Source organism: Neoarius graeffei, chromosome 15 (assembly GCF_027579695.1).
Source record: "Neoarius graeffei isolate fNeoGra1 chromosome 15, fNeoGra1.pri, whole genome shotgun sequence".
In the NCBI taxonomy this organism is placed as follows: Eukaryota; Metazoa; Chordata; class Actinopteri; order Siluriformes; family Ariidae; genus Neoarius; species Neoarius graeffei.
The window spans coordinates 43073651-43101083 of record NC_083583.1 but is presented as its reverse complement, the minus strand read 5'-3'; the positions used below and the strand labels follow the sequence as shown (position 1 = coordinate 43101083).

Here is a 27433-nt window from a genome sequence, read left to right as displayed (position 1 = left end):
CCTAAACTTGAGCAACTTGTCTCCTCAGTCCCCAGACGTTTACAGACTGTTGTAAAGAGAAAAGGGGATGTCTCACAGTGGTAAACATGGCCTTGTCCCAACTTTTTTGAGATGTGGTGTTGTCATGAAATTTAAAATCACCTAATTTTTCTCTTTACATGATACGTTTTCTCAGTTTAAACATTTGATATGTCATCTATGTTCCATTCTGAATAAAATATGGAATTTTGAAACTTCCACATCATTGCATTCCGTTTTTATTTACAAATTGTACTTTGTCCCAACTTTTTCGGAATCGGGGTTGTAAGTAGAAACCTTAAATCGGTACACTCTCTTCAAAGTTTCACCAAATGGCTTTATTTGTGCAATATAAAGCTGATATTAACTCTCATTTATACATCACAAAGAAGGAGAAATCAATGTTAATTATAAAATATGCATAAATAAGCGCTGAATGTCATTCACAGCCATAAAATAAAGTAATATTTTATTATATTGCTTATTATTATATCATAAAATAAAGTAAAATTTTATTAAAATAAAGTAATAAAAGAATATTTATAATGCCCTCTTTATGCTCTGTAGGCCTTTGTATTTCTAAGTAGAGCCTACGAATGTTTATATGAAAGAATATATATATATATACATGTTATTTCCCAGCTGGGAGGTCCGTATGGTGAAATACCGTGACTGAGGTCTTGAAAGTACTGAGCGAGGCCCTCTGGGCCGAGGTCAGTATTCAAGGCCGAGGTCACGGTATTTCACCATACAGACCGACCTTAAGCTGGTAAATAATATATTTATTTTTTTCTTTACCAAATTCTAACAGAAAACGAGAGCGCCTGAAAGGGAAAACCGAGCCGAGCCGCCATTTTGAATCCTCATTCACGGCTGTAATGCAAATTGCTTCCTCCCCGGTATACAAGTGCACTTCCATGGCAGGAAAAAAAAAAAACTACATTTTGCCGCCTATGTAGTCCCCTATTTATACAAAATTCAGTCATTCAGGATTCAGCCATGTTTTTGCTCGACCAAAGTTATACAGTATTATGCCATTTGGTGAAACTTTGAAGAAGAGATTGTACTGGCTTAAAGTTTTTACCTAATGTAATATTATGTATTAGGATAACATGGTCCAAAATGGGCCTCATTAACTAAGATCAAACTGTTAGCAAGTTACAGGTTTTTAGCTTTCTCCTGAAATGTTTTATTTTGTCTTCCGCAGGGTAGTAAAGCTCACTTTCCCTGTGAACACTGTCGTTATCGCTATCCATGATGTAAAATTGATGCTATTTTCCTGAGAAATAATATATTTGTTTTTTCTTTACCAAATTCTAACAGAAAACGAGAGCGCTCGAAAGGGAAAATCAAGCCGAGCTGCCATTTTGAATCCTCATTCACGGCTGTAATGCATATTGCTTCCTCCTCAGTATACAAGTGCACTTCCATGGCAGGAAAAAAAACCCTACATTTTGCCGCCTATGTAGTCCCCTGTTTATACAAATAGGAGTCATTCAGGATTCAGCCATGCTTTTGCTCGGTGTTAGCAAGTTACAGGTTTTTAAGCTTTCTCCTGAAATGTTTTATTTTATTTCTTCTTCCTCAGGGTAGTAAAACTCGCTTTCGCTGTGAACACTGTCGTTATTGCTATCCATGCTGTAAAATTAATGCTATTCTCCTGAGAAATGCTGGCAAAAATTTATAAGATTTTTGATAATCTTATAAATAAATCTTAGAAAAAAAGATAAATGTTGACAAAAAATGCTACTATATTTGTTGTTATGAACGAGTGAGTCGCCAGAGGTCCGTAACCGGGGTCCGTACCATAGGATATGGACCCGCTTGCCAGCCAATCAGAGCGCAGGATTTGAAAAAACTTATTATTTCAATTAATATTCACAGCTTTCAAAGCTTACCTCGAAAACACTGTGTGAGCCACATCTAATAAACAAAACCAGTTAAGTGAATTGAAATTGACACTCGCTTTTCTGACTTCTGTTTTTTTAAAATACCATTCCGACCACTAAGATCTCAGTATTTTTCATCAAAACAACTACAGTTAGCTACAGTGGTGCTTGAAATTTTGTGAACCCTTTAGAATTTTCTATATTTCTGCATAAATATGACCTAAAACATCATCAGATTTTCACACAAGTCCTAAAAGTAGATAAAGAGAACCCAGTTAAACAAATGAGACAAAAATATTATACTTGTTCATTTATTTATTGAGGAAAATGATCCAATATTACATATCTGTGAGTGGCAAAAGTATGTGAACCTCTAGGATTAGCCGTTAATTTGAAGGTGAAATTAGAGTCAGGTGTTTTCAATCAATGGGATGACAATCAAGTGTGAGTGGGCACCCTGTTTTATTTAAAGAACAGGGATCTATCAAAGTCTGATCTTCACAACACATGTTTGTGGAAGTGTATCATGGCACAAACAAAGGAGATTTCTGAGGACCTCAGAAAAATTATTGTTGATGCTCATTAGGCTGGAAAAGCTTACAAAACCATCTCTAAAGAGTTTGGACTCCACCAATCCACAGTCAGACAGATTGTGTACAAATGGAGGAAATTCAAGACCATTGTTACCCTCCCCAGGAGTGATCGACCAGCAAAGATCACTCCAAGAGCAAGGCATGTAATAGTCAGTGAGGTCACAAAGGACCCCAGGGTAACTTCTAAGCAACTGAAGGCCTTTCTCCCATTGGCTAATGCTAATGTTCATGAGTCCACCATCAGAAGAACACTGAACAACAATGGTGTGCATGGCAGGGTTGCAAGGAGAAAGCCATTGCTCTCCAAAAAGAACATTGCTGCTCATCTGCAGTTTGCTAAAGGTCATGTGGACAAGCCAGAAGGCTATTGGAAAGATGTTTTGTGGACGGATGAGACCAACATGGAAATTTTGGTTTAAATGAGAAGCATTATATTTGGAGGAAGGAAAACACTGCATTCCAGCATAAGAACCTTATCCCATCTGTGAAACATGGTGGTGGTAGTGTCATGGTTTGGGCCTGTTTTGCTGCATCTGGGCCAGAACGGCTTGCCATCATTGATGGAACAATGAATTCTGAATGATACCAGCGAATTCTAAAGGAAAATGTCAGGACATCTGTCCATGAACTGAATCTCAAGAGAAGGTGGGTCATGCAGCAAGACAACGACCCTAAGCACACAAGTCGTTCTACCAAAGAATGGTTAAAGAAGAATAAACTTAATGTTTTGGAATGGCCAAGTCAAAGTCCTGACCTTAATCCAATCAAAATGTTGTGGAAGGACCTGAAGTGAGCAGTTCATGTGAGGAAACCCACCAACATCCCAGAGTTGAAGCTGTTCTGTACGGAGGAATGGGCTAAAATTCCTCCAAGCCGGTGTGCAGGACTGATCAACAGTTACCGGAAACGTTTAGTTGCAGTTATTGCTGCACAAGGGGGTCACACCAGATACTGAAAGCAAAGGTTCACATACTTTTGCCACTCACAGATATGTAATATTGGATCATTTTCCTCAGTAAATAAATGAACAAGTATAATATTTTTGTCTCATTTGTTTAACTGGGTTCTCTTTATCTACTTTTAGGACTTGTGTGAAAATCTGATGATGTTTTATCTGATATTTATGCAGAAATATAGAAAATTCTAAAGGGTTCACAAACTTTCAAGCACCACTGTATATTCTAAAATAGTTATTTGCCTGTATGAATCAGTTTGATTTGAAAAAAGAAGTTGGTAAAGCTATGACAACTCACTTCAAAGTCTCCTGTGAAGCATAACATCAAAACTAGCGGACAGAAAATTTTTGATGAATACTTCATTCAGGGGTTATCTGACTGATATCTGTGAATAATCTAGTCGGAAGCCGATCAGAAGAGAGAGAGCCTGACCACTTTCCCGTCACTCAAAAAGCACCAGCAGTTTCCTGATGTCATGCGAGCAGAGAGAGCACTCTGTTGTACCAACTTCAACCAGCCGTTACTCCCAAAGTACTGAACAGATCTTCTCGTCTCGTCTTCATCCACTTATCCGGGGCCAGGTCATGGAGGCAGCAGTCTGAGCATGGAAGCCCAAACTTCCCTCTCCCCAGACACCTCAGCCAGCTCCTCGGGAAGAACACTGAGGCATTCCCAGGCCAGCCGAGAGACATAGACCCTCCAGCATGTCCTGGGTCTTCCCCGGGGCCTCCACCCGGGGGGACATGCCTGAAGCACCTCCCCAGGGAGGTGTCCAGGAGGCATCCAAAAGAGATGCCCAAGCCACCTCAGCTGATTCCTCTCAATGTGGAGGAGCAGCGGCTCTACTACGAGCTCCTCCTCACCCTATCTCTAAGGGAGCGCCCAGCCACCCTGCAAAGGAAACTCATTTCAGCCACTTGTATCCGCAATCTTGTTCTTTCGGTCATTACCCAAAGCTCATGACCATAGGTGAGAGTCGGAACGTAGATCGACCGGTAAATCGAGATCTTTGCCTTTTGGCTCAGCTCCTTCTTCACCACGATGGACCGGTAAAGCGACCGCATCACTGCGGAGGCTGCACCGATCCGCCTGTCGATCGTACGCTCTATCCTTCCCTCACTCGTGAACGAGATCCCAAGATACTTAAACTCCTCCACTTGAGGCAGGACTTCTCCACCAACCTGGAGATGGCAAGCCACCCTTTTCCGGTCGAGAACCATGGCCTCGGACTTGGAGGTGCTGATTCTCATCCCAGCCGCCTCACACTCGACTGCAAACCGCCCCAGTGCATGCTGGAGGTCCTGGTTTGAAGAAGCCAACAGGACATCATCATCCGCAAAAAGCAGAGATGAAATCCTGTGGTTCCCAAACAGGATTCCTTCCAGCCCCTGGCTGCACCTAGAAATTCTGTCCATAAAAATTATGAACAGAACCGGTGACAAAGGGCAGCCCTGCCGGAGTCCAACATGCACTGGGAACAGGTCTGACTTACTGCGAGCCAGACTCCTGCTCCGTTAGTACAGGGACCGGACAGCCTTTAGCAAAGAGCCCTGAACCCCATACTCCCGAAGCACCCCCCACAGAATACCATGAGGAACATGGTAGAATGCCTTCTCCAGATCCACAAAGCACATGTGGACTGGTTGGGCAAACTCCCATGAACCCTCGAGCACCCTATGAAGGGTATAGAGCTGGTCCAGTGTTCCACAACCAGGACGAAAACTGCATTGTTCCTCCTGGATCCGAGGTTCAACTATTGGCCGAATTCTCCTCTCCAGTACCCTGGAGTAAACCTTCCCGGGGAGGCTAAGAAGTGTGATTCCCCTATAATTGGAGCACACTCTCTAGTCCCCTTTCTTAAAACGAGGGACCACCACCCTGGTCTGCCACTCCAGAGGCACTGTCCCCAACCGCCACGCGATGCTGCAGAGGCATGTCAGCCAAGACAGCCCCACAACATCCAGAGACTTGAGATACTCAGGGCGGATCTCATCCACCCCCGGTGCCTTGCCACCGAGGAGCTTGCAAACCACCTCAGTGACTTCAGCTTGGGTAATGGACGAGTCCACCTCTGAGTCATCAGCCTCTGCTTCCTCAATGGAAGACGTGACGGTGGGATTGAGGAGATCCTCGAAGTATTCCTTTCACCGCCCGACAATGTCCCCAGTCAAGGTCAACAGCTCCCCACCCGCACTGTAAACAATGTTGGCAGAGTACTGCTTCCCCCTCCTGAGGCGCTGGACGGTTTGCCAGAATTTCTTCGAGGCCGACCGATAGTCCTCCTCCATGGCCTCACAGAAACTCCTCCCAGTTCCGAGTTTTTGCCTCTGCAACTGCCCGAGCTGCGGCACGCCTGGCCTGCCGATACCCATCAGCTGTCTCAGGAGTCCCGGAGGCCAACATGGCCCGATAGGACTCCTTCTTCAGCTTGACAGCATCCCTTACTTCCAGTGTCCACCACCGGGTTCGGGGATTGCCGCCACGACAGGCACCGGAGACCTTGCGGCCACAGTTCCGAACAGCCGCATCTACAATGGAGGTAGAGAACATGGTCCACTCAGACTCAATGTCCCCTGCCTCCCTCGGAAGCTGGGAGAAGCTCTCCCAGAGGTGGGAGTTAAAGACCTCCCCGACAGAGTGCTCGGCCAGACGTTCTCAGCAGACCCTCACCATACGTTTGGGCCTGCCAGGTCTGTCCGGCTTCCTCCTCCGCCAGCGGATCCAACTCGCCACCAGCTGGTGATCAGTTGACAGCTCAGCCCCTCTCTTCACCCGAGTGTCCAAGACATAGGGCCGGAGATCAGATGAAACGACTACAAAGTCGATCATCAACCTCCGACCTAAGGTGTCCTGGTGCCACGTGCACTTATGGACACCCCTATGCTCGGACATGGTGTTTGTTATGGACAAACCGTGACTAGCACAGAAGTCCAATAACAAAGCACCACTCGGGTTCAGATCAGGGAGGCCGTTCCTCCCAATCACACCCCTCCAGGTGTCACTGTTGTCGCCCACGTGAGCGTTGAAGTCCCCCAGTAGCACAATGGAGTCCCCAGTCTGAGCACCTCTCAGTACCTCTCCCAGGGACTCCAAGAAGGCCGGATACTCTATACTGCTATTCAGCCCATAGGCACAAACAACAGCAAGAGCTCTCTCCCCGACCCAAAGGCGCAGAGAGGCGACCCTCTCGTTCACTGGGGTAAACTCCAACACATGGCGGCTGAGCTGGGGAGCTATAAGCAAGCCCACACCAGCCCGCCGCCACTCACCGTGGGCGACTCCAGAGAAGTGGAGAGTCCAGCCCCTCTTGAGGAGCTAGGTTCCGGAGCCCAAGCTGTGCGTGGAGGTGAGCTTGACTATCTCTAGCCGGTACCTCTCAACCTCCCTCATAAGCTCAGGCTCTTTCCCCCCCAGCGATGTGACATTCCATGTCCCAACAACTAGCCACTGTGTTCGGGGATCAGGTCATCGAGGCCCCTGCCTTCGACTGCCACCCAATTCACACTGCACCGGCCCCCTACGGCTACCTCTGTGGGTGGTGAACCCACAGGAGGTTGGGTCCACGTCACCGATTCGGGCTGAGCCTGGCCGGGCCCCGTGGGCAAAGCCCCGCCCATCAGGCGCTCGCATACGAGCCCCAACCCTGGGCCTGGCTCCAGGGTGGGGCCCAGGCTGCGCCATACCGGGCGACATCATGGTCCTTGTTCTTTTAATATCCATAAGGAGTTTGGTGAACTGCTCTTGGTCTGGCCTGTCAACTAGGACCTGTCTGCCTTGAGAGACCCTAACAGGGGCATAATGCCCCTGACAACATAGCTCCTAGGATCATTCAAGCACACAAACCCCTCCACCACAATAAGGTGGCAGTTCTAGGAGGGGTGAACAGATCTTAATGAGAAAATTTTCTTTGGAAAGCAGAAACTGTAAGCTTTTTAGTGATAGTATTCACAATAGAACATATTCAAGAGTTAAGCAGTGACAGATATGGAAACTTAGATGAGCGTCTACATGCACAATTTTCACAGCACAGACAGCAAGCGTCTGATATGCCTACTTGTCCTCTTCTGGGTGACACCAGGTAAACCATATGTTTCTAGTAATGTTACAAGAAGGATTGTTAGTTGGGACAGGATCTTGTACCAGTGATTGTGAACTGTACAGTGCATTATTAATTCATTTTCACTTCGTCCAAAGTCAGAAATTGGTGAAATATTGTTTTGGGCATTGTGAAATAAGAAGCAAATAAAACTGCACCATAAAATGCAAATGTACTTCAATAAAAAACAAATTACACTGTCAAATGGACTATACCTCCTCTCACTGGATTGGTTTAGATCTGCCTACAGTTACACAATGGTCTGTTGTGTAGTTCCTGTCAGTGTGATACGCAGAATCATGCTGGTACAGTCATTCACCTTACTTGTACTCATCTCATCATCTCTAGCCGCTTTATCCTGTTCTACAGGGTCGCAGGCAAGCTGGAGCCTATCCCAGCTGACTACAGGCGAAAGGCGGGGTACACCCTGGACAAGTCACCAGGTCATCACAGGGCTGACACATAGACATAGACAACCATTCACACTCAGATTCACACCTACAGTCAATTTAGAGTCACCAGTTAACCTAACCTGCATGTCTTTGGACTGTGGGGGAAACCGGAGCACCCGGAGGAAACCCACGCGGACACGGGGAGAACATGCAAACTCCACACAGAAAGGCCTTTGCCAGCCACGGGGCTCGAACCCAGACCTTCTTGCTTCTTTCCCTTAGTTGTACTGTATTTCTAAAATCTCAAATACATCAAGAATAACAATGTGAGTGTGAATGGTTGTCTGTGTCTATGTGTCAGCCCTGTGATGACCTGGCGACTTGTCCAGGGTGTACCCCGCCTTTCGCCCGTAGTCAGCTGGGATAGGCTCCAGCTTGCCTGCGACCCTGTAGAACAGGATAAAGCGGCTAGAGATAATGAGATGAGATGAGACACTGTTGAAACCTAACTGGCCAAGTGGCAGGAAAACCTGTTAAAACTGAATAACATGTTTCAGAAGAGTCATGTCATAATGAATGGCGTATGTGATGATGAAGGGTGATGTGGAAATGGCTTGTGTGCAGTTGTGTTGTGCTGAGGTGGTGGAATAGAAGGTGTGCTTTTTTTTTCTGTGCAGAGCTTTCTCTGATAAGATAGAGAATGCATGTACTCCAGTTTGGCTGCATAATCCCTTCTCCATGATCCATGGATTGTCTGTCTAGACATGCTACACCTGCGCTGCATCAAATCAGCTGGCTCTTTGACTGAGCTATCTCCTGCTGTTGCAGTGTATCATTATGGGAAAGTACTGCTTTCATCCTAACACTTAACTGTTAACTTTATAAAGTTCATTGGACAAGCAGTAGGGGATTCATTCTCCAGGCAAATAATAAGAAGAGACGATCCAGTGGGTTTTCACCTTTGGCTTCACCTCACAGCCCATGAGGTATAACTTCAGATGTTGTGTAGACTAATGACACACATACACCAGCCGTGTTATAATTGATTTTTCCCTCTGGTCTAAAATAAGTAAGAAAGATTTAGTTAAAGACAAGCAGACCTTTTGAACTTGCATGTGTGTGTGGGTAGGCATGTTTCTATATCTGGGTGGGTACCAAATGTCCATACAAGATTAGATATTTTTGGCATTTTTTTTACCTTTTCACCTTTACCTTCATATAATTGAATACACTATTCAGAATGAATAGCTTGCAATCTCAAAGGATGCATAAAGATTATATATATATATATATATATATATATCTCCATCCATTATCTGTAACCGCTTATCCTGTTCTACAGGGTCGCAGGCAAGCTGGAGCCTATCCCAGCTGACTATGGGCGAGAGGCGGGGTACACCCTGGACAAGTCACCAGGTCATCACAGGGCTGACACAAAGACAAACGACCATTCACACTCACATTCACACCTACGGTCAATTTAGAGCCACCAATTAGCCTAACCTGCATGTCTTTGGACTGTGGGGGAAACCAGAGGAAACCCATGCAGACACGGGGAGAACATGCAGAAACTCCAAACAGAAAGGCCCTCATCAGCCACTAGGCTCGAACCCAGAACCTTCTTGCTGTGAGGTGACAGTGCTAACCACTACACCACTGTGCTGCCCAAAGTGGAACTGGAGTGATGTCACTGAGGTTGAGGAACTGTCAGAGCCAGAACTCACACACTCTGTGAATGATGCTGACATTTCTACCTCTTGGTTTTGTCCAGTGTTTCCAGGTTATATAGTTGTGGGGTTCATGTTTAATAAAAAATAATAATAAAACCCTACATGTTTAAAGGACCCATGGCATGGTGGTTTGTTGATGCTTTAAACGGGCTCGTGGAGGCTTCCGGATGTTATATCCGCAGCCTTTCTCGAAATGAACCCTCGGCACGTAGATATAGCCTGCTGGGAGAAAGCCCCATTTCAGCCCTTTTCCCAGTGCGTTGTTTTGCTAATGAGAAGCATGGAGGCGGGGAAGGGTAGAGGGTGGGGGTGGGCCATGGGGGGAGGGGCTTGACCAAGCTGCAGGCATGCTACCTGTGTGTGAACAGTAGCAATGGCAGGTCAAGCAACAGTCCAAGCTTTCGCTTTTGACCCGGAGTCCGACCCCGAAGCAGAAGCGCAAGCAGTTGAACAAACTGTAAATCACCGACTTCAGCAGGAGTACCTTCAGCGCGGAGTACCTTCAGCGCAGAGTACCTCGCTAACTGCAGGAAGTGGTTAGCTGCACAGCTAATGTAGCCATTGCAAGGCTAACGCACCGATTTTAAAACACGGCAAAACGACTTAACAGTTATACACTTACTTGTTCGGTGTTTGTGGCTGATGCGGCAGGGATGCTTGGTACGGACCCAGGCTTCAGTGACAGTTGATGTGCAAAACCTGCCCTGTACTGTCCCAAGTTGTGGAAACATTCATCAGGAAAATGCTTCCGACAAACATACACCGTCTTAGGTAGACTCGACGGCGTATTATTGGAGTAAATAAAATTAAGCCACTGCGTCTTCAGGGGCTCTCCCGTCGGCAGTAAAAACAGACTCCTTTCTGTGTTGTCACATCCATGTACAGCGCAATTTCCATGTTTCGCTCACTTAGGTGGTGCCATGTTGTTGTGTCCTCTATGGTCTCCTCACTACAAAATTGAAGTGACGTATCTATGGTGGCAACTTTTGAGCTGGGCGGGCAATCCATACAGTGGGTGGGAATCCAGAGGGGGGACGTGGGGATCATCTCCCTTGCTGACGTAGTAAAGGGAAGAGCCTATCAACACGCCATTTTGACGCGCCATTCTCAAATGTTGACAAAGGGTGGGCATAGTTTGGTTTACACATTATGACATTTCTAGCCACTGGGGTGACTTAAGAAGGTTAGAGGAACTCATTTTAACGTTAAAAAACCTCAGAAAGTGAAAATTTCATGCCATGGGACCTTTAAGCCAAGTGCGAATGGTTGGTTGTCTCTGTGTCGGCCCTGTGATGACCTGGTGACTTGTCCAGGGTGTACCCCGCCTCTCACCCATAGTCAGCTGGGATAGGCTCCAGCTTGCCTGCGACCCTGTAGAACAGCGTAAGCGGCTACAGATAATGGATGGATGGATAGTGTTGTTGCGTTACACTCCTACTTTGTGGGGACATTTGCCAGGTATCGTGGAGGAAAATTCCTTTATTTATTTATATTTTATTTTACTTACTTACAACCCCGATTCCAAAAAAGTTGAGACAAAGTACAAATTGTAAATAAAAACGGAATGCAAAAAAAGAAAGCAAAGGCAGTGGTTCAAAGTACAGTGCTGCTTGAAAGTTTGTGAACCCTTTAGAATTTTCTATATTTCTGCATAAATATGACCTAAAACATCATCAGATTTTCACACAAGTCCAAAAAGTAGATAAAGAGAACCCAGTTAAACAAATGAGAAAAAAAATATTATACTTGGTCATTTATTTATTGAGGAAAATGATCCAATATTACATATCTGTGAGTGGCAAAAGTACAACCCCGATTCCAAAAAAGTTGGGACAAAGTACAAATTGTAAATAAAAACGGAATGCAATGATGTGGAAGTTTCAAAATTCCATATTTTATTCAGAATAGAACATAGATGACATATCAAATGTTTAAACTGAGAAAATGTATCATTTAAAGAGAAAAATTAGGTGATTTTAAATTTCATGACAACACCACATCTCAAAAAAGTTGGGACAAGGCCATGTTTACCACTGTGAGACATCCCCTTTTCTCTTTACAACAGTCTGTAAACGTCTGGTGACTGAGGAGACAAGTTGCTCAAGTTTAGGGATAGGAATGTTAACCCATTCTTGTCTAATGTAGGATTCTAGTTGCTCAACTGTCTTAGGTCTTTTTTGTCGTATCTTCCGTTTTATGATGCGCCAAATGTTTTCTATGGGTGAAAGATCTGGACTGCAGGCTGGCCAGTTCAGTACCCGGACCCTTCTTCTACGCAGCCATGATGCTGTAATTGATGCAGTACGTGGTTTGGCATTGTCATGTTGGAAAATGCAAGGTCTTCCCTGAAAGAGACGTCGTCTGGATGGGAGCATATGTTGCTCTAGAACCTGGATATACCTTTCAGCATTGATGGTGTCTTTCCAGATGTGTAAGCTGCCCATGCCACATGCACTAATGCAACCCCATACCATCAGAGATGCAGGCTTCTGAACTGAGCGCTGATAACAACTTGGATCGTCCTTCTCCTCTTTAGTCCGAATGACACGGCGTCCCTGATTTCCATAAAGAACTTCAAATTTTGATTCGTCTGACCACAGAATAGTTTTCCACTTTGCCACAGTCCATTTTAAATGAGCCTTGGCCCAGAGAAGACATCTGCGCTTCTGGATCGTGTTTAGATACGGCTTCTTCTTTGAACTATCGAGTTTTAGCTGGCAACGGCGGATGGCACGGTGAATTGTGTTCACAGAAAATGTTCTCTGGAAATATTCCTGAGCCCACTTTGTGATTTCCAATACAGAAGCATGCCTGTATGTGATGCAGTGCCGTCTAAGGGCCCGAAGATCACGGGCACCCAGTATGGTTTTCCGGCCTTGACCCTTACGCACAGAGATTCTTCCAGATTCTCTGAATCTTTTGATGATATTATGCACTGTAGATGATATGTTCAAACTCTTTGGAATTTTACACTGTCAAACTCCTTTCTGATATTGCTCCACTATTTGTCGGCGCAGAATTAGGGGGATTGGTGATCCTCTTCCCATCTTTACTTCTGAGAGCCGCTGCCACTCCAAGATGCTCTTTTTATACCCAGTCATGTTAATGACCTATTGCCAGTTGACCTAATGAGTTGCAATTTGGTCCTCCAGCTGTTCCTTTTTTGTACCTTTAACTTTTCTAGCTTCTTATTGCCCCTGTCCCAACTTTTTTGAGATGTGTTGCTGTCATGAAATTTCAAATGAGCCAATACTTGGCATGAAATTTCAAAATGTCTCATTTTCGACATTTGATATGTTGTCTATGTTCTATTGTGAATACAATATCAGTTTTTGAGATTTGTAAATTATTGCATTCCGTTTTTATTTACAATTTGTACTTGTCCCAACTTTTTTGGAATCAGGGTTGTACTTGCTTGCTGACTATTTATTTATTTATTTATTTATATGAAAACTGCAGCTTTTATTTAAAAAATGAAAAGAAACAAAATGTTTCCTTTTAGTTACTGAACTTTGAGCTCGGGTTGGATTTCATATTAATAATCTGTATGAATAGGTATATAAGTATTTTAGTGTGTGTATATGAGCATGTAAAATAAGTGTGTAAAATGCATTTAATTAATTAGTTGCTCACTATAATTAAACAGTTAGACATTCATGTACTTATAAAGAAATATGTGCTCTATATTAGTTGCTAATTTTAATTATTAATATTTATCTATTTAGTTGCTTTAAGTCTTAATTTGGGGCCGCACTAATTGGCTCGACGCTGTTGCGGTTTCCCTGTTATATATGAATATTAGTATATGACTATTTTAGTTAGTCTTCAGTTATTTTAGTTTTATATTTCCTCGAACACACTTCACTTAACACATGAAACCTTAAATATCAATAACTATATCTATATATACATATATGACGAAGCTAATAAAATAAAATAAAGAAAAAAGCCTTCAAATAAGGAAGCACTAATTTCAAAATACTAACAAGGATAAAAAAGGTTTTCCTTTGCACACTGACATTAGGGTTAGGATTATAGGTATTTATCTACAGTAATAGTTTTGTGTCATGCCTGGTTCAGTCTTCACGATATTTTTGTCTTTCATGATGGTAATCATTTCAGATTAGAGAATCATAGTGCCATAAATTCTTGCCGTGTCTTGGTCAAGAGATGTGAAACACTACAAGTTTAACCCCGACCAATTATTGTTCACATCCTTGCGTGCTGTCTGGGATGAGGGTCATGAAATTCTCAATCATGGCTCTCAAGGAACATGTCATAGGAGTTGTCAAATACAAAAAAAAAAAATCTGACTCATTTGTTATCATATGTAATCAGTGGCATGTTATAGGCTCAGCTTTATGGCGTTGCTCCAGACATTAAATGAACAGCTTGAAAAGTGAAACGTAAAATGGCAATTCCAATGGCAGTTACAGCCAGAGCAAAGCAATAAGCCTCAATAATGCAATGCTTAATGTAAAGTGTTTCAGGCAATCATGGACATAAATCATGGTTTAAGGAGAATTAGCAAAAATCTGGAAAATGTTCCTGTATTTGAGTGAGTGACTTCTTCCTTTTCCCACAGATATTGTGCATCTTTAGGTGGCCCATTTTCAGAATGTACAGTGGTGCTTCAAAGTTTGTGAACCCTTTCGAATTTTCTATATTTCTGCATAAATACGACCTAAAACATTATCAGATTTTCACACAAGTCCTAAAAGTAGATAAAGAGAACCCAGTTAAACAAATGAGACAAAAATATTATTTTTGGTCATTTATTTATTGAGGAAAATGATCCAATATTACATATCTGTGAGTGGCAAAAATATGTGAACCTCGAGGATTAACAGTTAATTTGAAGGTGAAATTAGAGTCAGGTGTTTTCAATCAATGGGATGACAATCAGGTGTGAGTGGGCACCCTGTTTTATTTAAAGAACAAGGCTCTACCAAAGTCTGATCTTCACAACACATGTTTGTGGAAGTGTATCATGGCACGAACAAAGGAGATTTCTGAGGACCTCAGAAAAAGCGTTGTTGATGCTCATCAGGGTAGAAAAGGTCACAAAACCATCTCTAAAGAGTTTGGACTCCACCAATCCACAGTCAGACAGATTGTGTACAAATGGAGGAAATTCAAGACCATTGTTACCCTCACCAGGAGTGGTCGACCAACAAAGATCGCTCCAAGAGCAAGGCGTGTAATAGTTGGCGAGGTCACAAAGGACCCCAGGGTAACTTCTAAGCAACTGAAGGCCTCTCTCATATTGGCTAATGTTAATGTTCATGAGTCCACCATCAGGAGAACACTGAACAACAATGGTGTGCATGGCAGGGTTGCAAGGAGAGAGCCACTGCTCTCCAAAAAGAACGTTGCTGCTCATCTGCAGTTTGCTAAAGATCACGTGGACAAGCCAGAAGTCTATTGGAAAAATGTTTTGTGGATGGATGAGATCAAAATAGAACCTTTTGGTTTAAATGAGAAGCGTTATGTTTGGAGAAAGGAAAACACTGCATTCCAGCATAAGAACCTTATCCCATCTGTGAACCATGGTGGTGGTAGTATCATGGTTTGGGCCTGTTTTGCTGCATCTGGGCCAGGACGGCTTGCCATTATTGATGGAACAATGAATTCTGAATTATACCAGCGAATTCTAAAGGAAAATGTCAGGACATCTGGGATGTTGGTGGGTTTCCTCATATGAACTGCTCGCTTCAGGTCCTTCCACAACATTTCGATTGGAATCTCAAGAGAAGGTGGGTCATGCAGCAAGACAACGACCCTAAGCACACAAGTCGTTCTACCAAAGAATGGTTAAAGAAGAAAAAAATTAATGTTTTGGAATGGCCAAGTCAAAGTCCTGACCTTAATCCCATTGAAATGTTGTGGAACGACCTGAAGCGAGCAGTTCATGTGAGGAAACCCACCAACATTCCAGAGTTGAAGCTGTTCTGTATGGAGGAATGGACTAAAACTCCTCCAAGCCGGTGTGCAGGACTGATCAACAGTTACCGGAAACGTTTAGTTGCAGTTATTGCTGCACAAGGGGGTCACACCAGATACTGAAAGCAAAGGTTCACATACTTTTGCCACTCACAGATATGTAATATTGGATCATTTTCCTCAATAAATAAATGACCAAGTAGAATGTTTTTGTCTCATTTGTTTAACTGGTTTCTCTTTATCTACTTTTAGGACTTGTGTGAAAATCTGATGATGTTTTACATCATATTTATGCAGAAATATCAAAAATTCTAAAGGGTTCACAAACTTTCAAGCATTCCTGAATGAAGCTCTTTACACTTTAACAGAGTTTCTGGTGTAAAAAACATCCAAAAGCCAAAAGCTTGTGTGGCTATGGAGTCCCAGTCGCTAATATGAGTTTTTTTTTTCCAGTACATTCACATGAATCTTTCCTTTCTTTGTTTTCATTTCTTTGTCAGATATTGATGAATGTCAGTCAAATCCATGTCAGAATGGAGGCACCTGCATTGACGAGATCAACTCTTTTGTATGCTTGTGTTTACCCAGCTATGGAGGAGCCACATGTGAAAAAGGTAATTGAATCGCACACACACTCCCACACAAGGACACAAGCCAACGCTCATGGAGATTGCCTATAACTGATGTGTACTGTATGGAAAATCCAGTTGTAAATAAGCTACAATCCTGCTGCTAATTGATTAAAATGCTTGACATATGTGGAGAGTTGTTATTCCCTTAGCTTTATATTTATTTCATAAATGGAAGAGATGCACAGGTCTACACTTTTATTTTATACTCCTATTGTATTTTAAATGTTTTAAATCATTTTACTGTCATTAATCTTTAAAGGCATATGCACACTGTATGGCCGAATGTATGTGGACAGCTGATCATCACATCAATATGTGCCCATTCTAAAACCACAGGCATTAACTTCAAGTTGGTCCCCCTTTGCTGTTATAACAGCTTTGATTCTTCTGCAAAGACTTTTCACTAGATTTGGAAAATGGCTGTGGGGGTTTACCCATTCAGCCACAAGAGTATTAATGAGGTCAGGTTCTGATGTTGAGTCAGTGTTCAAGTCTATCCCAAAGGTGTTCAGTGGGTTGAGGTCAGGGCTCGGTCCACTCGAGTTCTTCTGCTCCAGCCTTGGCAAACCATGTCTTCATGAAGCTCACTTTGTGCATAGGGGCCATGTTATGCAGGTTTGGGCCTCTTAATTCCAGTGAAGGGAAATTGTACTGTCAAAGCATACAAAGAAATTCTATACAGTTGTGTGCTTCAAACTTTGTGGCAACAGTTTGCGGAAGGCTCACATGTGAATGTCTACATACTACTTTTGGCCATATAGTGTATTTTCAATAGTGACCCTTGTACATTATTCATTTGTTTCACATAGGTGCCCACCTATCGAATATTCTAATAATTTGCAAATTCTGGAAAAATAATTAACAAATAACAAGACAAACTCTCTGACAAAATAAAAGGTTCTGACAAAAACAAAGTAAAAATAAAAATAAGAAAAACATGCTTTGTAATTTGTAGAACATTGTGCACTATAGAGATCTTGCAGTCACGTGACCGGAAAGTACACAGCCGCCATCTTGTCGGAAAAAAACACCGTTGAATACTACTGCACTCGTGTACAGAATGGATCAATTTCAACCGACGGACTACACGGCTCATTTTTCTAATGAACAGATAACTAGATATAGGTCTAAAATAAACGATCTACAGATTTGTGACCCTTATGGCTTACCGGACGGAGTTTTCACGACCGGATTTTGAACTGTCAGCGGAATACCCGGACGTGTATAATTACCTCATCAACTTTCCCTCGCTGTTCAGTGGTGAAGCACTGCGTGCTTATAAATCTCTGGACAGTTATCTCTACAGAAATTCAGGATTTGTCAGCGACTCAGATGTGGCATCTTGTAAACAAGAATCCTCATTGGATGGGCAAGTCACTTAAGTATTGAGTATAGCACTGACCAGCCAATTATAGAATAGAATAAGGTAATTCCAGCTGTTATTCCAAATCGTCCGTCTTGTTTACATGGATCTGGCGTTGGAGAGGTAGAGGCTTGGCAGTGGAGATTTGAGTGGCTGTTTTCTGAGCTTAGTCAACAGGCCGGCTCTGCAGCCTCGCTTTTGCTTCCGCTCCCGGCACCGCCTCCTTCGCTTTGTTTCCGATAACAATCCACAGAGACCCCGCTGGTCTCGCCATCTCATCCGGAATGTTTTTTTTTTTCTCGTCCGAAATGTTGTGCATGCGATGGAAATCGCTACAAACCGTCATTTTCTGCTGGAAACCAATGTCCAGTAAGTCCATACGGTTGTCGTGGATATTGAAGTCTGGCAAAAATACACACAAAAAACATAAAAAACGTGCACAGGTAGGGAGAGCTTGTAGCCACAGCCGTTGTAGTAGAATTGTATGTAGTAGGGTTTTCCAGAAGAAAAGGTAGAAGTAAAAGCAGAAGTAGAAGTAGAAGGCGGAATATGGCGTTTGACCGACAAGATGGCGTCTGTCACAATCTGGATCGGCTGTGACGTCACATGCAAGTGCTCCATTTCAGAAACAAGCTAAATAATAAAACATATACATATTATATTTGATCACATAGATATTAATGTTTTGATAGTTTTCTATTCTTCTTGGTTTCCTGACCTGAGATATGTAGAAGCAAAACACATGCACATTAAAGGGTTAATCAGCATTGTAGTTGGTGCAACTGCTCGTGTGACGAGTTTCAGTTTTACTCTTCAGGAAATGGCTTTAAGATCCAAACTTGCCGCAAGAACAATTAACACATGCACAAATTGCATTTAAATATTGTTTCCTCTCTCTACTTTGCATGTGATGTAATTTATGCTTTATTCTTTCTAAATCACCTCCAGCACAAATGGCACACAGATTATAAGTTTGCTCATGCAAATTACATGCTTCATTTCAGAACTCAGCTCATCAGAAACTGAAATCATGATGTATTTGTTCTAATATTTTTTTACTTGAGTTTAATATTGTATTGTTTATTTTATTTCAAAAGCACCTATAATATAATTTATGTGAATGTCTTTTTGAGCCAGTATGCTCTAAGGCCTGGCAGTGGAAACCGAGAATCAGATTTCTGATATTTTCAGAAGGCTGACTGAAAGGTTGCAGCTTTGGTGAAACAAATTCATTACTGCATGTTGAGTCAGTGTAGTTAATTCACAGAAATACTTTACAACTCTCTGCAACCTTGCAGGTGATCCTTTTCCTTCAACAAGAGACCATGAGAGAGAGAGAGAGAGAGAGTTGTAAATGGAGACGATGAGTAGAAGGCAAGGGAAATTGATACAGTGGTCCATATGATCACTCTGCTGGATGAAAATGCACCTTAATCTGATTAAATGGTTCTAGTCGGGCCCCTGGTTCACACACACAGGCAGGGAGTATCAACATACACATTAGAAGGAAATGAACCCCTCCTGCAATCCATATCAGACACACACACACACTCTTTGTTTTTGGAAATTGCATTAGAAAGCAGCCTGCTGTGGTAGAGTCTTCATGGTTGAGTTGGAGCAGCAGGGCATTTTGGGGGTGGTTATGTCCATTCTGCCTCCTTCATAAAGCAGCCTGATGAATTTTTAAAGACGGACATGCCGTAGAGGAGAAGCAGAAATCTGGATTACAACAGAAAAGTTTAGTGTTGCAATGTACAAGACTGAGATTGCTGTTTTTGAGTATGCAAATGTATGCACTATTTTCCTCCTATTAAAGCTTATTGCTTTATAGTACAGAGGTTTTCATGGATATTATACTTATAAATGTGTGCAATAAATGATGAGGATACTCACATGAATGTTTACAGACATTTAGTTGTGCAGAGCTGCACAGTTGCTACCAGAGGTGGACAAAGTACCCAACTTCATTACTTAAGTCAAAGTACAGATCCCACTGGTCAAATGTTACTCCGATACAAGTGAAAGTTGTACAGTCAAATTTTTACTTAAGTTAAAGTGCTGAAGTACTTGCTTTTCAAAATACTTAAGTATTAAAAGTACATTTTCTGTCAACGCATCATTGTATTATTGCCACAATGCTTACAAAACCTAATGCCGTTACCAAAGACAGAAATGTGAATTCATAAAATGAATGCATGCTGTGCCATCACTGGTGGGTTAACGTTAAGCTAGCTAGCCAGTGAAACTCCACCTGACATGCTAGCAAACTCTTTTCAAACTCTAAATCATATTGGGTAGCTAACGTTACTAGAAAAGAAAGATTTCTACATTCTGTTTATTTGGCAAGATTATGCTAAAACATATTTCTGAAAGGACTTCAAATAAGGCGGCACGGTGGTGTAGTGGTTAGCGCTGTCACCTCACAGCAAGAAGGTCCTGGGTTCGAGCCCCGGGGCCGGCGAGGGCCTTTCTGTGCGGAGTTTGCATGTTCTCCCCGTGTCCGCGTGGGTTTCCTCCGGGTGCTCCGGTTTCCCCCACAGTCCAAAGACATGCAGGTTAGGTTAACTGGTGACTCTAAATTGACCGTAGGTGTGAATGTGAGTGTGAATGGTTGTCTGTGTCTATGTGTCAGCCCTGTGATGACCTGGCGACTTGTCCAGGGTGTACCCCGCCTTTCGCCCGTAGTCAGCTGGGATAGGCTCCAGCTTGCCTGCGACCCTGTAGAAGGATAAAGCGGCTAGAGATAATGTGATGTGTGTGTGACTTCAAATAAGTTAATATTATTCATGTTAGCGTAACTCTGTTTTTACATGCTAACTAACAGTGTCCAAGTTAACTAGCAATGTGTTAACGTTAGGTGTGGACAAGGCTGTAGCAACTTGGCGGGCAAATCCATAGAAAGTCATTTGACTAACCAGACTGTATAGCTATTGCAACATTATCGCTAGCTCTAAAAGCACAGACAACTTCGTTGCAAGCTTTCTCTTGGAATAAAATGTTTACATCCCTCAATATGCTTCCACAGCTTGGACGGCAAGTTTTTGTAGGCCGTGATGTGGTTTGTTTTCGGCAAACATTTAAAACTAAACAAATCTTTAATCCTTTCAGAAAACTGAAACATGGGTTCATGGGCCATGGGTGCATGCATTCCCCAGAAGAACCGCCTCCTTCCGCTCTGCCATCAACTAATCGTGTTCAAATAATGCTGCAGAGAAATTGAACTTGATTTTATCCGGTCTATGGACATGATGTGACCCTAGTGATTACTGACTGGCTGTCTCAGTGTCATCTGCGAAAAAACCAATCACATTTTAGGAAAAAAAAAAGAAAAAAAATCCACTTTCAAAGCTGCTTCATAGTAATGAGTAACGAGGACCTTGATAGAAATGTAGTGGAGTAAAAAGTACGATATTTGCCTTTCAAATGTAGTGAAGTTAAAGTCATAAGTTTAAAAAAAATAATACTCAAGTAAAGTACAGATACTCAAAAAGTGTACTTAAGTACAGTACTCAAGTAAATGTACTTCGTTACTGTCCACCTCTGGTTGCTACCAAACTGCTGGGTGTAAAGACTGCTATTTTAGACAGAAATGTAGAATAGTATTGTAATTTTGTTTGGACACATTTGAATTTCAACTGGGGAGAAACAATTTGGTGTTGTTTCATGGGTGATGTGCTAAACGTACAAGCAGGCACTCCCATTTGATTGGAATAATCAAAGAGATGCCATGTTCCCATATCAGGTTAATTTATTTGCTCCCTTGGTCTCTCATGTAATGTGACTCAAAGCTTGTCTGCTCTCTTCCAAATGGCATTGGTCTTTTGAAGCATGCCTCCCTCAGCAAGACCTTCCAGTTTCCATGGAGACCAGAGTCAATAAGTTTCCCATTGCCAAACTTGACAAGTGACCATGATGCTTTGGAGGCCAGCTAACTCTACTCTGGCTCCCAGCACATGTGAGATAGTGTTACGTTAATTACAGTCTTTTAGGAAGCATATTGCGCTCTTGGATCTATAAATACACGTGCTCACAGGAGACATGCACTGTGGAACAATGAGATGATAAATTTAAAACACTCTAAACGTAGACTATATTTATTCATTGTGTTAAACAGGGATGAATTTGAACGTGTCCTTGACTGATTGTTATTAAGCATTCACAAACATAATTTGTTGTAGTACTTCCTGGAATACTCTTAAGGTTTTTTTTTTTCTGTGACCTGTGCTGTGATTTTTTCCCCCTACCTTTTGCTTACTTCAGCAGAGCAAATTATATAGCACCTCAAAGCATATCTGGCAAATTCTGCCCACCTGGCATGAGTGATAAACTCTTATTAGCCTGACTATTCAAAACCTGAAAATATTTACTAGAGGAAAAGTGCAGGAAAATACAAAGACATCAATTTATGTGCTCCTAGTGTTATAAGTCACTTACAAACACAGCAAGAGGATGTTAGGAGCAAAACCGAAGTTAATTAATCCCAAGGCTGTAGGATGAACACTATGTATATAAAAAAATATTTCATGCTATGGTTAATGCTCTCTTGCTCTCGCTCCTTCTGTTTTCACTGCAATACAATGCATAAATATTCGTTTAGTGGAGAGAACGTGAGAGATGAACTTGAGTAAAGGTATGAAATCCCTGGTGTGCTGTTATGTGAGTCTGATAAGTTATTAATGCAGCTTCTGGTTTACTGAGCCACACTTTCACTTTGCATATACTGGTCTACTCAATGCTCACATGATTACATGTCAGATACAGCTTGAACCGTTAGGATGTTGTCAGACAAAGGCGGTATGCGGATGTAATCGCTGGAAGATTTTATTTAAAAGCATGCTGTCAGATCCAAATCAGTAATCAAAGGCAGAGTCATTAAACAGGCAATGGTCAAGCAAGACACAGACAGGATATCAGAGGAAATAACAAATGCAAAGTCCAAAATAAAAAAGCAAGTCAAAACCAAGAAAGCAATACAAAGAACAAAGGCTTGGTAATCTGAGACACAACATACAGCGCGTGTTACTTCGCCCAGTCTGTGTGTTTTCAGAGTCCTTATAAGCGCGTGCTGTGATTGCGCTCTAATCAGGAACAAGTGCATGACATACATGCACTTGTTCCTGATTAGAGCTTCCATCCAAGATGGCACCACGCAGGGCTTAATTTGAGCCGGAACATGACGGAACAAGATCCGGAACCTCCGTCGTCGGATCCGGCAGCTATTTTCATTTCATTCGGTGTTCCAGCAGCTATTTAAATGGATCAGATCATCTCCGTGACCATCACAAAGGGAAAAAAATCAAACAATAAATTAAATAAATAAGTAAATAAAAATTTGTTTAGTGTTCGGTTTTGATTTTGATATCTGTTGTTGATTTCTCTCCTATGACATCCACAAAATCTATGCGAAGGGGGAAGGGGGGGCATGGGGTGTATACTTCCGCTCAATAGAACACCGGGTTTTTTGTAGCCGTTAGCTTGCGCTGTGGAAAAAATGGCAAAAAAACAAGAAAGCTTACTAAAATTTTTCAAAGTCCCAGGACAGCCGGATCCTAAACGTTACCCTGCCCTCTACAGACATTTTACACAGGCAGCGCAGGATCCCACCCGTGATGGAGCAACCCGAGAGAGCTACAATGGGCTGGCAAAGCGCCGGTGCATCCTGAACCTGCCAAGCACCTGCGAACAATCCCAGTTACATAACAAATCCTTGACTATGTGAAGGGTGTAGGCGGATCGCTGCCCTGAAAAAAAAAATGTTACATGTCAACTCGTTATTACTTAAGAAAATAATTTACCGTGTTACTTGAAAAAGAAAAAATGGTTCACGTCACTTTTTAAAACCCCGTTATTACTTACCCATTACTTGAATCGATTGCACTTATGGCTGCTATTTGAATCCTTGGAATATAGTAAAACTTGAATCCTTAAAATGAATTCTCCAACTTGTTTTGTAAACCCTTTATTTCTTAACTATTACTTGAATTGATTGCACTTATGTTTGCTGGCACTGCTTTTAAACTTGAAATATGCTTGAAATCCTAGGCTATGCTTTTAAATACCCTACTTAAATCCTTAAAATGAGTCATTTAACTCATGTCTTGTGTGATCTGATCTCCAGTGGTGAAATAAACCGGTTGTGATATGAGTACAATCTGTTATTTTAGAAGATAAATTTAATATATAATTTAATATATAGCCTAATAAAAAATATTTTATAACATAATATCACGACATATTACTGTCTGTAACTGTTCGTCACTAAAGCGTTGTCTAAGATCATAATGTCTGATATTATTATTATTTTATTTTTTTTTGCCAAGCGGGGCCACTGCCGGGTCGGTCGACACGTGGTAGGTCTATTGTTCAAATGCGTTCTACGGTCTATGAGGCTGCGTTGTGGGTGCAAGTGCCAGGACCGTTTTATTTATTTACTTTCTTTATAATCTCAGTCAGTCAGATACACAAGCAAGATTAAGTCTTTACTCTGCTGTGTTTTATTATGGCCATCAATATATTGTAACCTGTGTTTGATTTATTAATTGTTGATCCAGTTGTTGCCTTAATGCAGGGGTCTGCAATAGCTCGGGAGCCAGATGTGGCTCTTTTGGTGACTGCATCTGGCTCGCAGATTAATCAGCTCACATTGAGATCAAGAAGTACACCTCCATTTAATGAAAAAGTCAGTTAGCTGTCCGCAAAGCAAAGTCTTTTGACAATGAACATGGCAAAAAGGGAAAAAAGGTGACTGGTAGGCTACCGTACATTTCAACAGGAATGGACAGAAGAATTCGCCTTTGTGGGGTGAGAGGGTTCTGCTTTGTGTCCAATAGGCCTATACAATGACAAGATTGCATCGATGAAACAATGAAATAAAGCGGCACTTCGAAACACACCAAGCTACGTTTGCGTCAAAATATTCAGCGGGGGACAGGAGGAAGACGGCATGTCAAGAGCCTCTTAATTATGAAAAAGAATATATTACACTCAAATTGTTGGTCATACGTAAAAATGCATTTTAGTTGTATTCAGCGTCACTTTTTATATATGGCTCTCACGAAAATCTATTTGAAAATATTTGGCGTTCCGGGACCTCCCACTTCACAAATTAAGCACTGGCGCCGTGGACAGCTGCCTCGGGACTTTGCTCTCTCGTACTTTCTATGTTTTTTGTAATTGTTGTGTTAATTCTTCTCTGTGTTTTCACGGAAAGCCACGCTGAGGTTTTTTAAATGTTTCCCCATTGTGCTCCTGATAGGAGCATAATGCGGGGGTATTTTTTTCCTCTCATCTCGCATTTCTCTGCCTCTCCCTCCCCTGAACTTTCCTGCTTCTGCTTCTGCTGACTCGTCTTGTCTGAGAGACCCTTTCTGCATTGCTCTTCGAATCAAAAGTCATGGATTTGATAAACTGGTCTCTTCATGCAATTGACACGATCTTCTCGACGAGAAGCCTGGGTTCGGGGGAACCAGCCTGTCCTGCTGGACCGTTCGCAGCCGGATATATGAGGGACGCTTGGGAGAAGTGGCGTGTCGTGTGCCGCATTACCCTGGTGTATCGAGGAAATCAAAAAATGGTGACAGCTGTTCAAAGCCCCATAAAGCTGCCCAATATGATTGAAGCGGTGGGCAGAGCTGTTGTAACTCAGACTGTGGCTATTCAGAACTTGAATCACAATGTGGATTCGATCTTGGAGAGGTTGACTGCTTTGCAGAGAGAAATGGATCATTTTAGTGACCAGAATGGACGAGCTGGGTAGTCTGCAAAAGAGTCATGTCTGCCCGTTCGAGTCTAAACAAATTCCAATCGGCTCTCTCAGCCAGCACTGCCTTGGTCAAGGTCGTTGCTGGGGCAACAATCTTCCCCTGAAGATCACTGCAGTTAGACTCTCTCTGTATTCCCTATGATTGCACCAGTCCTTTCTTTGTTTGTTTGTTTGTTTGTTTGTTTGTTTGTTTGTTTTGTGTATATGCTTTTATCTGTGTTGTACTATGAAAGCTAAGTGGAACCGGAGTCAAATTCCTCGTGTGTGTTCACATACCTGGCAATAAAAGTGATTCTGATGACACTTAGCTCTAATGAGCTTAAGTGTGGCGCTGCGGGTGAGTAGTAGTAGTCCACAGCATGAGCTGTGTACTCTGATCACCAACGTGCACGGATCTGACAGAACCCACCCCCACCAGCTCGGGAAGGATGTGGCACCAGAACATGGGCTTAGGTCAAGGTTTGGGTTCTGATTGGGCTTCATCTCCTCCTGGGAACCAAGAAAAAAATGTCTCTCAATTTCTCTTTTGTTGTGATTTCCTTACTAGGAATTTCCCAGCAACCCTCCTAGTCACATGATATATCATTGGAAAGCCCAGGATGTACTCTTTACAAGACACCAGGATTCAAGTGAATACTGTAGCTTGAAAGAGTAAGAGGGTGTGCACATAAAACAAATGTCAACTACAGAGGACACAAGTCTATGGGTTGGTTCTCAGGAGGATATGGAAGGGTGGAAGCAGGTGGAGGCCTTGGTTCCGACTTCTCTTGATACTGGGCCATGGATGTAGGTGGAGGCTCAGGCATGGATTTCAACATGGACATAGGCTTGAGCATGGTCATGAGCTCAGGAACAGATCTGGGCATGGTCTCAGGCATAGAATTGGGCCTGAGCTCAGGCGTGGGCATGGATTTGAGCATGGGCATAAACCCTGGTGCCAACATGGGCATGTACTCAGGCATGGGCTTCATTTGAGTGACATGTCCTCCCTGAAGCCAGGTGGCAGAGGGAAGATCTCATCCTCCCTGAAGCCAGAAACGGTGGCTGCCCTGTAGTCTGGAGTGAGCTCTGGAGAAAAGGCCACCCTGTCGGCCTCTGGAGCAAGCCCTGGAGCAAGCTTGACTGTGCGTGCTTGAATGGCCTGCTGCCAGTCCAGATCTGTTTCCTATTGAGAATCTATGGTGCATCATGAAGAGGAGAATCAGACAACGGTGACCACGGACTGTTGAGCAGCTGAAGTCTTGTATCAGGCAAGAATGGACAAAAATCCCAATTGCAAAACTGCAACAGTTATTATCCTCCATACAATTCAAAGGTGTTGTTAAAAGGAAAAGTGATGTAATACAATGGTAATAATGCCTCTGTCCCAACTTTTTTGAGCATGTTGCAGGCATCAAATTCTAACTTTGTTTATATTTACAAAATACAATTAAGTTGGTCAGTAAAACTATTGAAAATCTTTCCTTTGCACTTTTGTCATTTAAATAAAGGTTCATGTGAATTAAAAATCACAGACTTGTTTTTATTGCATTTTGGAAAATATCCCAATTTTTCTGGAAATAGGGTTAGTGTGTGTATGTAAGCCAACCTTGGACAAGAGGCAGAGTACAACCTGGGCAAGTAGCCAATCTATCATAGGGCTAACAAAGGCAAACAACCATTCACTCTCACGGGCAGTTTAGAGTAGCCAGTTGACCTAATCTGCATGTGTTAGGACTGTGCAAGGAAACAGCACCCAGAGAAAACTCACGCAGGCATGGTGAGAACATACAAACTCCACACAGAAAGGCCACAAAGTTAAAACCCAGAATCTTCTTGCTGTTCTTTTTGCACCACGTTGCTGCCTCTTTCTCACATTGCGCCTCTGCTCACACTGCGCTTATCATTCCATGCTCAAGCACACTTACATCATCATGATGTGTGACTTTTTGTGTTGAACAAAAGCGCTCTCACATAGCATAATGGATTTTTTGTTTTTGTTTCATGACTCTTTTTACATTGTGGATTATTTGGAGTCATTTTGGCCGTGTCAACTAATTTTGACATCATAGCATTCAAG

General features: G+C 42.5%; 1 protein-coding gene across 1 annotated transcript in view; it reads left to right on the top strand.

Annotated features, from left to right (window-relative positions):
• ncanb (neurocan b) overlaps positions 1–27433 on the top strand; it is a 177828-nt gene that overhangs the window by 99973 nt on the left and 50422 nt on the right. Inside the window, exon 9 of the mRNA XM_060940663.1 lies at positions 16118–16231. Within this exon, the coding sequence (XP_060796646.1) occupies positions 16118–16231 (114 nt within the window). The remainder of the gene's footprint in view (positions 1–16117; positions 16232–27433) is intronic.